The following is a 16,181-nucleotide window of genomic DNA, read 5'->3' on the forward strand; positions in this document are numbered from 1 at the left end:
CAATGATTGGGATAAACGGAAGGCTCGAATGGTCTACGGACGGCCAGCGACAAAAAAGTAACCTCGGGATAAATGGACGGAAACAATGTACGAGCGACCGGAGACAAAGGAGAAGCTAGATGGATTGTTCCAGCAACGAAGAAGAATAGAGGCGGCGATCGGAAGCGAAGGAACGTAGAAGGTAGCCGGCGACGAAGGAATGGACGGAAACAGAACAACAAGAAGAAGAAAAGTTGGGGGATGAGGTTCGAATTTTTTCAATAATGGAGGATTTTGGGGATTTGGTATTTTTTACTTTTGCAAGAGTCTAATTAGACAAGATTTAAGGGATTTAAAATGTAACCTCCAAATAACCAATTTTGGATATTAAAAATTAATTAATATTGAAGTGAGATACAAATAGATATACCAGTAAATTGATTGATGGGTACCATCTTAAATGAAATTGTTTCAAGACAAAAGTGTATTCATTTATGTAATTATAGTGTCTAAATAACCTTGCTAATCCCTTTTACTAATATTACAAAACAATTTGTTTGGGCAGCAGAACATTTTATATTTAAATAGAATATTTAATATCCTAAATGGAATTCATTATCTGAATGGATGACTTCTTTGTACTATCGGCCCATCCCATGATTAAAATAAGTCACTTTTGTACCAAATAAATACAAAAAAAAAAAAAGAGAGAGAGAACCATGATTTGAAGAAATCGATCTTCTCAAATTATTAACCAAATCCACCATGCTATATATTGAAAAGAAAGAATACATTCAATATTTACATGGTCACAATATGATGAATAGAAATGTTGAGTCTGAACTAAGAAATATTTTTGATGTCCAAAGAATGGCTCCCATCATACCTTTAAACAGCTGTGAATTCAAACTTCTTCATATCAGAAAAGCAAGAGACGGCAATCAGTGCCACAGCTTCATACAGAACCCGGGCGGAGTAGTTGTCGGTTTTTTGCTTGAAATGCTTTCGGAAAAAGTATCTATAAGTTGTTCTGCAAGCGATGCTGGATCATCAATAAAGGTGTCTACAAACACCTTCACAATCTTTACTTCTTGTTGGGATGCTCTCAGGCTGTACCAAGTGAGAAACTTCTGCCTGAAATTCTTTTCGATATGTCCCTCGCACTCTAACCACCGAATTACCTTCACGTAGTGCTCAAAATCCCGATCCGAGACACCATTTTCAGCACACTTGTCGTCCTGCCTTTCCCCAGTTCTCATCTTCGATGTGCCACCATCTTGGGGTTCCCCTCCTTTCCGAGTTCTGTTGTCAAGGTCCTTGCAGTTGGATTTCAGTCTCTCAGTCCTTCCAAGACTGTCCTTGAGTACTTCAAGCTTGCAGGGAGTAATAGGCAAGCCATCTTCGGAACAGCCAACGAATGGCTCGCATCCTGTCCCAGACCGAAGAAGGGCACTTAACTGATTATTGGTGTTGTGTTTCAGGCCAGGTGGTCCGTGCTTGTTTTCGAGCTTTGAAGCAATTGTTCCTGCAGCATTTTCCTCATCCAGAACAGAAACTGTACCTACAGGTGTCCCTTCTTCACCATTGTCACTGTGGTTACAAGCATCAGTTGATAAAATAGCAGAGGAAAGCATTTCGATGCCCTTCGAATGAGCGGTAGAGTTCTTTCCTACGGTTTGATTGCCATAGGGAAGAATGTCCGTAGTTTCATCTTCAACCGAGGAAGGATTAGAAAGGTTGCTACAGTTGGTTGCGTGGCTTTGGCTTCTCTCAATTTCTAAGCAGTCCGGGCTCTCTTCTACCTCACTGATTGTTGAGTACTGAACTTCAAACTTTCCCGACTCTCGAGTCCCCTCAACAGGCAATATTTTGAAATGATATTCAGTAGCAGGTAATAGTCCCGTCACAACAAACCTCGCCTTCGGTTGTAGAATACTTGTCGGTTCTGTTGGATAATCTGCATCATCTGCCTTACGATGCCATAAGGTGAAACCGACCCCATTTACAGAGGACCCATATTCACCACTCAAAACCAGAGTGAGGGATGTTGACCGAACATCTTCGAATCTAACCATGTTCGGGGGAATAAAATTTGAATCTGCAAAGCCAACAAACTAATCAGATGCTGACAGGAAGTGCTTAACAACGAGGTCCGGTGAGAATACAAAAAAACAATGCATTTACACTTGTTAGAAGAGCAATAAATTTGCAGCAGGAGAATGGAAAACCAATGAAGCATCGAGTTTTCTGTGAAAAAACGACATAAAAAACATACGCTACAGATTCACAGCAAATATGGTTAGAAAGATCCGCATAGTATGATTGTTACCTTGTATCTCAGGATTAGGCAAAAGATGCAAGGATTGGCTGGAGAGCATTGAGTCCAGTAACTCAATAGCGGAACCGCAGAGTTTCTGAACTTCGGGTCCCGATGAAAGCCTGTTTACAATACCTCGACCCATCTTCACAGGTACCCCAACTATTGGCCCCACTTCAGCTTCAAGCTTCGTCACTGCATCATTGACGATCTGATAAAGCATTTTATACTTTTCAGTTCCATAGAGAAGCTTCTGGCTCAAAGAGACACGGTAACAGAGTATATCGACCCTCCTTGTATCTTTTGCGTGAACTAGTTGTTTTCTGCAGCACCTGAAGAAAAGAGAAGAAAACAAATCAAATCTGTATCCATCTTTCTATGTACAGAAGACAAATGGCTACCCAAATTCCTTTCGTTTTTCATCATTCAAAAACAAAATGGAAACTCAAGGAGGCACTTATCGACAGAAACCAAAAGTTTACAAGAGTGCCTGTACTCATCTTGGGAATTATACATGCACCTGGGCATTTGTATTTCTTCACGTTAGAATTTAAAGAAAAAGTTTTGCCATTGCAAAAAGTTAAGAAAGCATTCAAGTTTTCTAATATGCAATATGCAGCCCGTCCCGAGACAACCTAATCACTGATCCCTTGTTGCTTGCTATCTTCGACGTAAAAACTACTGAATAAGACACAGTAATCAATATCAAACTATTAGGAAACATAGAGAACACATACCAACCGGGCTATTTATCAAGTTCATTTATTCAAGAAGAAAAAACGAGAATATACAACTAGATCAGTTCAGCTAAAGGAAGAAATTTTACTTGGAAAAAGATAATATTTTTAGAAGAATTGGGTTATACAGAAAAAGTTATATAATAAGGTTTTAACTATTTAAGGATATGTGGAACCAAAAGACCTTTTTTTTTTTTTTTGAATTATAAGGGTAATTCTATAGCTGATCGTGCTGCTACAAAATATATATATATATATATATATCTCTATCATTTAAAGAAGAGAAAATTACCCTAGCAAATCATTCAATTTCCCACAGGACACACAATAGAAGCTCCCATCAATTCCCATGCTACGTCTGCCAATCGAAATTCCCGATCTTTCATCTTTCAAAGCACACTCAAGATGGCATGACATGTTGCACGAATCGCCTTGAAATGGAGGCTCTGCACTGCAACTTATCCACAAGCTTGGATCCTTGTTGTCATCATACTGATGACAGATGCAGCACGAACACCTTCGACAAAATGCATCTTCTGGATTTAAAGTCGCTCGACAGGCCAAGTTTTTGCAGCTTGCTGTAGAACCAGAATCATTATGAGAACTACTCATTGGGAGTTCGCTAGTGGGAATAGAAAGCTGAGATGGATGATCAGATTTCCTTTGCCTTTTGGCAGTTTTATGGCCAACTACAGGAGACTGCGGCTCAAGGTTTTTTGAAACCTCAGGCACCGATGACTTCTTTTCGGACACTAGTCTGAGAAGATGCTCTATTATTTTCTGCTTCGTCAATCCAGTGTATTTTCTTTCTTTTCCCATCTCTGCACACAGGACTTGTAGAATGTCTTGACGGCTCCATGACTGCAGCATCTCACATGCCCCGTGGGACTTCGAAATTTCATACACGAGTTCTCTCTTCTCTTGCATAGTCAGTTTACTACATTTTGACGAATCAAAAAGGGCACCTAGAATGCAGGATAATCAATATCCAACAAATGAAACAGGAACCAAATGATAACCAATTCGTTAACACTTTAACACTATTTCTGGCAAGCAAGAAAAGAAAACAACCAGATTTAGAGGCAAAAGGAACCAAAATCTTTTATGCATAGGATTAAAACATGCAAGTAAATTCAAAAGTTGATGTAAATTACAGGTTAAACTACCATCTTAATCTCTAAGGTTTGTGCTTAATTTAAATTTGGTACTTGTGATTCTAAAAGCTTTGCTTCGATTTAGTCTCTATGATCTGGTTAAATCTTAAACACATCTAAGTTATTATTGGACCAGATGTTAACAGTTTCACTTCCATGGTATATTTTCCTTAAACGTCACTCATCGTCTTTCTTTGCCATGTGGTCGAAGCAATAACTACACTCTCTTACTCAATATACTTAAGGACACCATGGAAGTTCAGGCCTCAGGGTATAAAAATAAAAGAAGCAGTTCTTGAAACTATGAAGCCAAGCCACAAAAACCAAAAACTTGGTTCAAATCTGACATCAGGGACACAAAAAATTCTACTTCTAACATAACTCCCATGCAAAAGACAGTCCTCCAATCCCTGAAAAGACTTAAATACAAGCCCACCAGTACTGTCAGAAACAAAAAATGGAACCAGACAAATACCAAAACAACATAGTACAGAACCCAGAAGAATTGAAATGAAAGAATTAGAACCACGAAACAGTATTTGCAGAGAGAGAGAGAGAAGAAAAAAGGTTACCATCAAAGGAAGAATCAGCAGCCATGGTGAAAGTACTCAGCCCTCCACATTACCACCAAAAGACCAACATCTTTGAAGCTGCCAAAAGGGAAAAGAAGTAAGAGGAGAAAAAATATATACAATCCCTGAAAAACAGAAGAGCAAAGAGAAAAGAAAACCGCAGAATTCAGAGAAGTAGAAGAAAATTAGGTATATTCGAGAGCGGAATCACAAGTACCAATAAAGGACACATTGTATTCCGCCACCATTAAAGATCCCATCATGAGGATTGAGGCTGAGGCTGTGATTGAGGGTTGAGAGAGCTCTCTCTCTCTAGCTCTTTTATGGGTCCTTTTTTTGTCTTTTCAGAAAGCCGAACCCAGAAGAGAGAGAGAGACGAAAAGAGAGAGATTTACAGTGAGGAAAGGGAAAAGAGCGCAAAAAGGAACAACCCACGAGAGAAGAGGAAAAGGGGGGACCGATTTGCTATAAAGAAATACAAAATTGAAGGTGGCGTTTGAAAATTTGCAAGATTCAGGAGTTGGGAAATGGGTAATGGAAAAATCCCAGTAGTTATCAGCTGAGTTCTCCTGAACCCATTTTCGATGCCATGTTTTAAGGCTCGGAGAATCAGTGGAGTGGACATAGCACCATGAAAGGCGTTATTTTGAGGTTTTTCGTTTGGGCACTGATTCATAATAACTGTATTTTATTAACCATGGATGACCTTAAACAGCAACAGACTAAGAGGGAATGACTTCATCACATACTTAATATTTAATATCTTATGAGTTTTTTTTATTAACCAAATGTAGTACGGTCACACAGTTAGTTTATAAATAGTTGAAGGACGTGTAAACTGTTCTGAACAACATGGATATCAAAAAGAAAAAGATAATTACATTTTATTATTATTTCTTTTTTAAGTAGAATAAAAATGAATAGATAGGACACTTTTTATCTTTTGAAAGGTCGATGACCCTACTACATTTGATTGTCAAGAAAATAATTTTTCAAAAGTCAAATGTTTATTGAACCAAATGACGGGGGTTGTATGTTCAAAGAGGCCGGTTCATTTATTAATTTCAAGTTATAAGAAAAGAATATTACAAAAAGAATGTAAAAGGTAAGTATGAAATTGTCTTTTAAGAAATGGGTTTAGTGTTCATATATGAACTTATTCTTCAAGAGACAGAGTTCTAACTAAAAACTCAAAGTTTCTTGTAATTTATTAGCCAAAGCTATCCTCTTATACATATATATTTATTGGTATATGTTGGTGTATTTTTATTATATTGTTTGGAAATGTTATTAGATAAGAGTTACATTCTCATTGATTGTTGCTTCTTTTGATTAAAATATTCTTTCCATTATAGATTACCATTTTGGTTGTCCTCTTTCATAATTGGAAGATTAATCTTTGTAGTAGAAACTATAAAAATAAAATCTACATGAGACAAGAGACAAGAGAGTCTATTTAAAGACAGAATAATATAAATTTGATATGATTTCTTTTTTCTATTTTTCTTTCCTCTCTTTTTCCTTCTTCGTTGTTGTTATTATTTATTTATTATTATTATTATTTTTGAAGAGATTCAAGATCCAACCCTACTTTTCAATTTATAACGAGTGGTATTAGAATGATACCCTAGATATAACCGTGTAGAGGAGATCCTAAAGTGCAAATGAGAGTGGCAAGTAGTCTTTAAGACGAGTCATGCGAAATTGTGGAAAAAAGCATCAAATGTCAAACAAAAAAGTTGTGAAGCTTAGTCATCTTAACTATGTTGTTGCATTATAGAAATTTATAAGCGTCTGATGGAAAAAAAAATTTACTAAGTGAATATTAATAAGGTGTTATAAAGAGTAATTAGTGGTAGTAGAGACTCTAAAGATGAACAATAGTCTTATTGTTGGAGATGCAAACATAGTCTCACATCAACTGTTAGTAAAGAAAAGTTAGATGTAGAAATACACAATATTAGCATAGTTAAAAAGGTTTTTTTATGTGGTAGGAGATCAAACTCACAACCTCTTAGTTGAAAATATATGTCCTACCGCTGAGTTATACTTTCTTTGATAGGTACAAAGGTTTTTTAGTATAATAAAAAAACAAAACTATGCAAACTTAAGCTCAAAGTAGACAATATCGTTATTATTATGGATATAGAGAGAATCTCGTTGTCCAAACAAGTTGAATTTGAACTAAGTAGAAGTCATGATTTTCATGGCTAAGTCGATTAAGGCTCGATTCGTAACATTCTCATTTCTCGTTTCTTTCTTGTTTTCATTTTTTGAAACATAAATATTTGATAACTGTTTTTATTTCTCGTTTCTCATTTTTAAAACACGTTTTCAAAATGAAGTATAAATTTAGAAGACAACAAAATCAAGTTTATTTGTTTCTGGTTCATATTTCTATTTTGTTGTTAAAAGGTAAATAAAAGCATTATTTTATCATCCTTGATTTATAAACTACATAGTAAATATAACATTAAAAAAACAAAAATGAATATTTAATTTTTAAATTTTAATTTTTTAAATTTAATTATAGAGAACAAAAATACAAGAAACGTGTGCCAAACAGGTTTCTATTTTCTTTTTCAATAAAAAAGAGGAACAGAAACCAAGAAACATCTACCCAGTACTATTATGTATTTATTTATTAAAAATCGCAAATGAGAAAAAAAAAGAAAAATAAGAAATAAAACGTTATCGACCTTTTTTTAGTACAACAAATAGGATGGAGAGATTCAAACTCATTGACTTCTTTTTGTTAGAGACATGTACCAATTACGCTGAATTAAGTTCGTTGGAACCGAACACACCTTTAGATTTTCTAACTCCTCCAAAATTTCTTAGAAACAATCTTAAGAATAGGGCCATTTAAAGATAGAAGTCACAAAGAAATGCAAATCCAAAGAAAGTAAAAGAGGTAAAAAGGAGTTGTAATATTGCCATTGGTCCTTCAAAATTTATCCGGATTTGTCGGCAGTTCAATTGGCTTTCATTACCTTATCCTTTCTTTTTTCTTTTTTCTTTTTTCTTTTTTTTTTTTGTCAATATATGTTAGGCATATATCATTTTCCTCATTTTTAAATGCATTATGGGTCCAAATTTCACATATATACCAAAGTTGGATAATTGTTTTAATGTATGCTAGTGGTATATTTGGTTGTAATAGGGTTTGATTTTTCGACAAAACCTATGTTGAATTGATGTAATAATTTAGGAAAATTGATTTTTTTATTTGAAATTTTTTTAATGGATTGAATTCTCAACATAACGAATTGACAAAAAAAAAATTAAATTAACCAAGATATTTTTCAATATTAATCTTTTTTAATTTGCCATCAATATTATTATCGTATCACTCTTTTTTAAAAATGCCATATACATAATATTTATTTATATTTTGAAGATATTTTTATAAATAAGGGGAAGAGAGCCCACCAACCGGTTGAATCAACAATCTTGAAGTCATTCATCTTCCAAGGGGGAAGAAGAAGATCTTACATAAAATAACTTTTCATCTAGATTCGTTTTGAGGCAAATTCACTCAAAATTATCGTAGAGGCAGAAATTCAGCCACTCATGATCTTGTGATGGGCATACGAGTCGGGAGCTTTGGAGATTTGAGAGAGAAATTCCCCTTCTTGGTTCAATTCATTTACTTTTTATGTTGTTTTAGGGATTTAGTTTGTTTATGTTTTTCTCCTTAAAAAAAACAAGAAAATGAAATTTTCATATTTAAATATCATAACTTCTTCAAGTTTTTTTTTGGTGATGTATACATCAATAGACCATGATTACTTAAAAAAAAAACATTATGGTAAGTAATATATACGATTGCTTCTATAAATACGTAAAAACATGTCAACACGAACATAGCACAACTAACTAGAATATATATCTTCTATTAAAAGATTAGAGGTTTAAATTCTCACTTCATATATTATTGTATGTAAAATGATAATTAAAAAAATCTTAAAAGACTTTTTTTTTTTACCTATGATGCAAAATCAAACTGGACGATACAAGCTGGAGGGGGTCTCCAATGAATGTGAAGTGTAGTTTCAGAAAAAGGAACCGAGGTTATGAGAGTAAGTGAAGTTGGGCGGGCTACTCTCCAGGGCATCATTCATATCTCGAGGAGTGCGTTAGTGTTTCGGTAGCTTGCTCCTAAAAGCAGGAATGAGACAATCCCGGGAACCTCCGAGGATCTAACATTAATCCTCTCATACCTCAAAATTGGTGTACTTGAGATATTTCCTCGAGCTCCCGAAAAAGACATTATATGGACTGGCTCATAGCACGATGGAATTGTCTGATTATAGCTCGACGCGCTGCTTCAATGGCTCGATTTGGTACCGCTCTCGCGGCCCGTACCGAAACTGTGCTTTATCCCTAGATGTCTTAGAGGTACTAAATACAACTCCATGAATGGAAGTGGGCGATACGTTTTTGTATTTCTATGAGAAGCTCTACGACACCCACGATTTCCAGACCGGGCCAAGCCTTTAGGTTGTTTAAATAGGTTGGACTAGGTTAGGTTGATCTTTTGGAGTGATGATCCTCGAGAAGCCTCGTCGTTCCCTTTTTTGTGGTGAAAAACAACTCTAACCAAACCAAATAAATCCTAAAACATTCAAATGAGCCATCATTTTTGCATACATCATTGATGGCTAACCAATGCATAAAAGAAAAGTAATATTAAAAGACGAGAGAAATCCAAATATTTGGTAGCTATCTAAAACTTTTTGTCAAATCCCCACAAGCTAATCCATCATTATCAAATGGGAAATATAAAATATGTTTCCTCTTTTTTTAAATTATCTTGTGCAATAAATTAAATTCCACATGTACCTCTCCCACAATGGTTGACTTTGAGGATTATTGCTCCACATGACCAGTATAGAGAGGGTTTGGGAGGGCACTTTTGCCATTTACTATTTGATACCCAACTCACATTATCCTTTTCTTTTTCTTTCTTTTTTTTTTTGAGATAATTAAATTTTAGCCCTAAATTTGATAAAGTTTATCAATTTTTAGCATAAACATTTCAATTTCATCGAATTGAAACTTAGCCTTGGATAAGTGTTGTAATCTTGAATAAGTGTTGCAATTGTTATCTTAATAAGCTTTCGTTTGAGGTTAGAAAAGCGCTTTAATTCATGTTCGAATGAACTATTTACATTGGTCAAATATGAAATTACATTAGAATTGAATTTTTGAGATTTATTCAACAGCCAATCTTGCACATTATCGGGCTTAATTATGCATGAAGCTTAATTTTTGTTGGAAATTAATAAGGTTTTGAAAAACTTTACCTTAATTTTTATTAAATTTAATCTAAATGTACGAAGCTTAATTTTTGTTGAAATTAATAAGGCTCTGAAGAACTTTACCTTACTTTTTATTAAATTTAGTCTATAGATTCAACGAAATTTAAATCGAAGATGGTCATATGTTGGAATGCTCATCTTGTTGGTGGATGTTTCCCGAGACTACATGTAAAACTAGTTCAGACACTCATCGATGTTAAGAAAAAAAATCTTGTAGAACCGGTGGACAGATAATATTAAATTTTCTTTTAAGGGGAGGGCCCACCATAGTAGCCTCAGCACGCCCTAGAAAAAGAAATGGCATTTAATCATTTGTTTGCCAATTAATGAGGCTCCATTTTCTACCACCCACACCCACATGGGGTTATTTAATATTTATTATATACTCACTTAAAAACATATATATTATTTATATTCAATATTAACCAACTCTAAGAATTGTATCTAATATCTCTAAAAGATGTTGACTGTCCAGTAGATCCCTAATTTGTGATTTATACAAAATTAACTTATCACACACAACTCTGAATTTTGAAATATTAGAAACTCTTTTGTAATTTAACCTTTTATATTTTTAGAATACCAATTCAAAATTTTTAGTACCAAATCCGAATTTTTCCCATTCAAAGAGGCTGAGGTGGAAATTCAAAAATGGAAGTTATCGTTCCTCTATAAATATTGTACACTTTTTAATAGCAGCAAAATACACAAATCTTTTTTACATTGAAGGAAAAAAAAAATCAACTCATAGTAGAACGTTTCAATGTAAATGGGTCCTATTCAACAATTTATGAGAATAGGCTAAGAATCACTGCTAAAATTAGTTTAGCTAAACATAATCCTTTAAATAATTCTCAATCGAAATTTTATAGTAAATCGGAAAAAAATTGAGAACTTTAAAATATTAGAAACCGGCTGTGACTACTTGATTAATTTACCCTTTTCTTTTCAGCTTGAATCTGTCACATCCAATTATACTTCCGATTAAAAAAGCAAACTGTTTAAAAATAAGTCTTTACCTGATTTAACTGAGAAATGGATATCCTGAAAATACTTTAACCCATATTTCAGCAATTGGAAAGAACCTTTAAAAATGAGGAAAAAATAAGAGGAAGGTAACCATAAATAAACGAGGCAAGAATTGGAAAATTTATCCTCTTCTAATAAAAAATGGATGGAAAGAGCTTTAGTGCAGTTGTGGTTTAAGAAACCAAACACATTCTAGATGGAATCGAACCGAACTGAACCGACCCGCTTACACCACTACAAAAATGAGTACATATACTAGGAAAAAATTGAACCTAAAAACTCAAGCTAATAAACAAACTGTTGCTATCATGGAAGGGGCTAAGTATTATAATTAAACAACTATTACCATCAAAACTGAAGTTCCAAAATAGTTGTTTCATTCAACTGCAACTGCTCGTCGCCTTCAAAAGATGAAGCAATGGTTAACACATTTATGCAGCACCGGCTCCTTTTCCCTTCTTTCTTTGCAGCTTCTTCATATAGAACTCGAGCTCTTTGCCCTCCAAGATATATCTGTCACAAATTCGCTAAATCCTCAGCAAAGTTACCCAAACACCCTTTCCCCACTCAGTGATTGTGCTCAAACAAGTTGGAAAGAGCACAACATAAAGTAGAATATCACCAAGTGCTTTATGATGCTTACCCATCTGCTCGGCCACATTGCCCAGGTCGTGATGAGATACAAGCCATCAAACGACCGCTGCTGAATTGTTCTTCAATATGTGCATCAAGCTGACGGTCCTGCTGACGTTTCTCTAGTTTGCGCTGGACATGGTTACTCTTCTTCTCCTCCTCATCACCTTCCTATCAACACAAAAAAATAAAGTTTGCATTAGAACACGTTTTGTATCATATTAAAGCATTAAAAAATGGGATTTGAGATCGTATAACCCCAATCAATCAGTCGATCTATAAATCTTGATCTACCTCTTCCTTCTTCGCAGATGCTGTGGTTTTCTTCTTCCGTCCAATATCCACCCATAATGCTGAACATACCACTGCTTAAATGGTGCTGCATCAACCTGAACAATGGCACTCTTCACCAGAGATTGAGTACGGACGAGCTCGTTGTTAGATGCATTGTACACCACATCAAGAATACGGGTCCTTCTAGTCACAGCCTCACTACCCCAAGAGTAGTTTCCTTGATCAAGCCTAAAAGCACGCCATTTCACATTACCCCCACGAACTCTAATCCTCCTGACTGACTTGTCGCTGGACAACTTAGTGTTGGCAGGTTGCCTTCCAAGCTCATACCTTTACAAACAAACAAGGGGAAAGAAAAGATATCAGAAGAGAGCTTCATTAATACAGCACGTGGAAGTTGTTTTCTGAATTGAAAAAAAAAAAGTGACAAGTGATAGTTGAACTTTCAATATCAACAGCTCATAAATAAATACAAGGTAAAAAGAAGGTTACATTTCAACTTCTGTATTAGAAAATTTTTAGCATCAAATCATAACAAAACACAAATATTGGAAGAGAGACTATGTTTCTACATCAATAAGAGAAGTCGCCCCATTCATAAAACAAGTGAATGTGAAGACATTTTACATGACACGTAATAATTTATACAATAAAAACAACGATCAATCAGTGACAGTGAGGATGAGATAGCTAGTTCATGCAGATTAACTAAGCTTATTAGAATCTATATCAGAAAACAAAACAAATGACATAACATTGCCACCAATGACATCACCACTTATCCACAAAAAAATAAAAAATAGAAGTAAAAATCAATATGCAAGGTTAACCTAAAATATTACCAGTGTGTACTAAAAACCAAGCAAAGAAAGATAGGTATGAAATTTTCTGTTGATCTATCAGCAACTAATGTGGGGAAATGGAAGTAAAAACTGATGAATCAAATTGGACTAGGCTAAATATAAGCAGAGGTAGTTACTTTCTCTTCTTCCTCCAGGCCTTCTTCTTGCCTCCAGTGGCACGCCTCTTGTGCATAGAGTCACGAGAAATACCTATCCACAAAGTCCCCCCACATTAACAAAACTAAAACATGGTAAAATACCTGAGATAAGTAGAAAAGTCTGGAAATTTGTAACTGACATACCCATATTGGCGAGACTAGAGCTCTTAGAGTGAAGAGGAGTCTAAGGTACCTGATGGGATGCAGTCTGTGAGAAAAATGAAAGATATAAAAACAGCTCTCAAACTCTAAAACATTAACGAAAACGTGAAAGATACAAAGACGGGAAATTCTATACGAGATGAGAGTTTAAGTTTGAGAACAAAAGCATATTTCCTGATAGAAGCTACAGGGCTCTTTATTTTTGGCACAAAATTCGTGGCTTGGTCTTATATTTTCCATATCCCACTTGCAATAAGTTCTAAAGTATAAGTAGTCTTTGTGTTGCTAGGCTAAGATGCTTTTAGAGATTATTAAGGCTGTACATAGGTTAGTTTTGTTTCAAAATATGGACCAGCTCTTTCTAGCAAACTAATGACCAAACCCAATACTCTGCCGGTTTCCTGAAAATTAAAATTAAAATTATTTAGTTTTTTTTTTAACAGTGAACGATATTTTCAAGCCAATCATTCCTATATATAATTATTGATCCAAATTACAATTGATCCTCTCTTCAAAATTCCGAAGATCACAAACATTCAAAAGTACAATTTTTTTTTTTTTTTGGATAAGAAACAATACATTCAAAGAACCCAATAGGGAAGAAACAACCTAAGGGCCACGAAAGCTGAGCAATGGCGGCCTGCCAATTTCTACCTATCGACTGTAGGCACATTCCAAAGTACTAATAACTACTACAAATTTCAAAGTAGTCGTCATAGAGACCATCAACCATCAATGTGGCAAATTATAACTCGGAGGTACTACAGAAATATCGAAGAGAATGTCCAGAATGTCACAGAAAAAGCGTAACTGCCATTTCTCAAAGAACCCACCAAGACCACCAAGGTTATCACGAATGTAGATCAGAAGTAAACCGAACCGCGACAATAACCCATCAAATAATCATTAGAAGAAAGTAAACATTCATCGCTAATAACTCTCCAGTATTCAGAAAACTAAGAAACAAACATTCAATCGGGATTGCAGCAATCGTAACCAAACAAAATCTGGAAAAGTAAAAACAAAATTGATCACAAACCTTGAAGGAGAGAAATCGGGAGAGAGATGGATGAGAATTGTTAGGGGTTTTGATGCGGCGAGGGTTAGGTTTAATTTGCTCTCCGTTTGTTTCACTTTTTTTTTTCTTTTTTTGGGGTTTCGAATGAGATGGGCTCTAGGTCTTGGGCCGTTTCGTTGGGCCTTGTTACCATTCTATTTTCCCCCAAAAAACATAATGATTTATTAAATTATTCTTCAATAGAAATGAAACGGGGGTGTAGCTCATATGGTAGAGCGCTCGCTTCGCATGCGAGAGGCACGGGGTTCGATTCCCCGCACCTCCACATTTTCCTTTTTTTTTTTAAATTTATTATTTCAGGAGATTTTTTACGACGGCCCTTTTCTTTTCTTTTTCTTCATTTTTTATTATTTTGTTGGTTTTTCATGGCTGCCCTTTTAATTATGATTTATTATCAACTTTTAAAATTCCCTTCTTTTGTATACACACATACATTGGATAAATATAGTCAATATTTAATATTCAGGTGTTTTATCAATTTTATTTCTAATATTTTAAAAAGTTTCCATTTATTTCCCAAAATGTTGAAACCAATATAAGCTTAACTTAATGGTTAAGACATCTTACTCCTCTCCAATTGGAGGTTCAATTTTCTATTTCCATATTTGTTGTAATAAAAAAAATTTTGCGAGAAATTGGTTACTTAGAGAATAAAAATTAAAATCTTTTGTACTCAAACTTATCATATTTATTTTAATTAATTATGTGGTTCACTAAAATGTTATTATTATATTTTAGTAAGATCATGAATTTGAATTTCCAGAAAAAAAAAATTATTATAGGTTTTTTTATATATAAGAAACCATCATGGTCTTAATTTCTTATTATTGTGACAAGATGGATACATGATAATCATATTACATTACATATTTGTATCAACTGTGACCCAAAAATTGTTAATTGGATGGGGTGTAGCCCATATGGTAGAGCGCTCACTTTGGATGGGGAGTAGTTACAATGTATAGTTTTATTCTTTTGTACTTAATTCTGGTATATATATTGGCTACGTGTAAATCAATAAGCAAGTCAAGTTTATGTACTCTCAATCTCAATAAATATTGTGACAAGATCTTGATGGCAATCAAAAGTTTAATTGTAATTGAAAAATGAAAAAATAATCATTACCTTAAGTTTCAAGTTCAACTTTTCATTCATGGTAGAGCGATCGCTTTGCATGTGAGAGGCACGAGGTTCAATTCCCTGCCCCTCCACTTTTTTTGTGAAATAGAATAGAAATGTATTAACGGCTAAACTATGGCATTGACATCTCTTCCTTCTAATTTGGTGGGCGCTTATCTGCTGCACCATCGTATTAGATTGCTAAGTCATATTCATGTTAGCTATGATAATAACGATCATAACCTTAATCGTAATTAAAATAAGAAAAAAGAAATATAATCATAATCTTAATTATTGAATATTTTGGAATAATTGAAACCCACTGGGGTGTAGCTCATAAGGTAGAGTGCTTGCTTTGCATGTGAGAGGCACGGGGTTCAATTCCCCGCACCTCCAAATTTTTTCTTGTGTTATTAATTTTCCTCGTAAAAAAAAGGAAGTTATTTTAGGTTTTTTTTTTTAAAAAAACTAGTCCATAATACGTGAATGTAAAATTTGAAGTATATAATTACATTTATTTAAATGCTTTATCTGAATCTTAAGAAAAAAAAATTAAACTTGTACAAAAAAAAATTGAGAAAATATAAAAGAATGGTAAAATGAAAACGTTAAATTTATCCTCCATAATATCATTTTAAATACCTTTATTAAAAGAAAAATACCTTTTTTTTTAATTGAATGAAAAGAAAGTGGTAAAAAAGAGAATTCTAAATTAGATATAAAATATTTAAGAACGATAATTAAAGAAAGTGAATGAAAAAAGAAAGAGACAAAATGGAGAAG

At 34.2% G+C, this 16,181-nt stretch overlaps 2 protein-coding genes and 1 non-coding gene across 4 annotated transcripts; 1 reads left to right on the top strand and 2 right to left on the bottom strand.

The window, feature by feature from the left end:
• Positions 1-718: 718 nt before the first annotated feature.
• Positions 719-5,414, bottom strand: LOC111020853 (VIN3-like protein 2). Of its 2 annotated transcripts, none has more exons than XM_022297643.2 (5): positions 4,977-5,414; positions 4,760-4,837; positions 3,326-3,998; positions 2,309-2,628; positions 719-2,077 (listed from the first exon to the last, which is right to left on the bottom strand). In XM_022297643.2, exons 2-5 carry the CDS (start codon positions 4,782-4,784, stop codon positions 921-923), a joined length of 2,175 nt encoding a protein of 724 aa, XP_022153335.1. In that variant the 5' UTR covers positions 4,785-4,837; positions 4,977-5,414; the 3' UTR covers positions 719-920. The 2 variants fall into 2 exon arrangements, with proteins under 2 accessions (XP_022153335.1, XP_022153336.1); XM_022297644.2 differs by lacking the exon at positions 4,977-5,414 and adding an exon at positions 4,918-4,952.
• A 5,812-nt stretch (positions 5,415-11,226) lies between these two features.
• Positions 11,227-14,362, bottom strand: LOC111020895 (small ribosomal subunit protein eS8). Its single transcript, XM_088128292.1, is given in 7 exon segments — positions 11,227-11,625; positions 11,756-11,916; positions 12,040-12,089; positions 12,092-12,369; positions 13,019-13,091; positions 13,184-13,232; positions 14,241-14,362. Coding segments are annotated over 6 exon segments (648 nt in total). The 5' UTR covers positions 13,188-13,232; positions 14,241-14,362; the 3' UTR covers positions 11,227-11,543.
• A 109-nt stretch (positions 14,363-14,471) lies between these two features.
• On the top strand, positions 14,472-14,544 carry TRNAA-CGC (transfer RNA alanine (anticodon CGC)). Its single transcript has one exon. It is a non-coding gene; the product is annotated as a tRNA-Ala (tRNA).
• Positions 14,545-16,181: the final 1,637 nt, after the last annotated feature.

The sequence above is a fragment of the Momordica charantia genome, assembly GCF_013281855.1.
Source record: "Momordica charantia cultivar OHB3-1 chromosome 8 unlocalized genomic scaffold, Mcharantia_2.0 BLBB01000008.1, whole genome shotgun sequence".
NCBI classification, from domain to species: domain Eukaryota; kingdom Viridiplantae; phylum Streptophyta; class Magnoliopsida; order Cucurbitales; family Cucurbitaceae; genus Momordica; species Momordica charantia.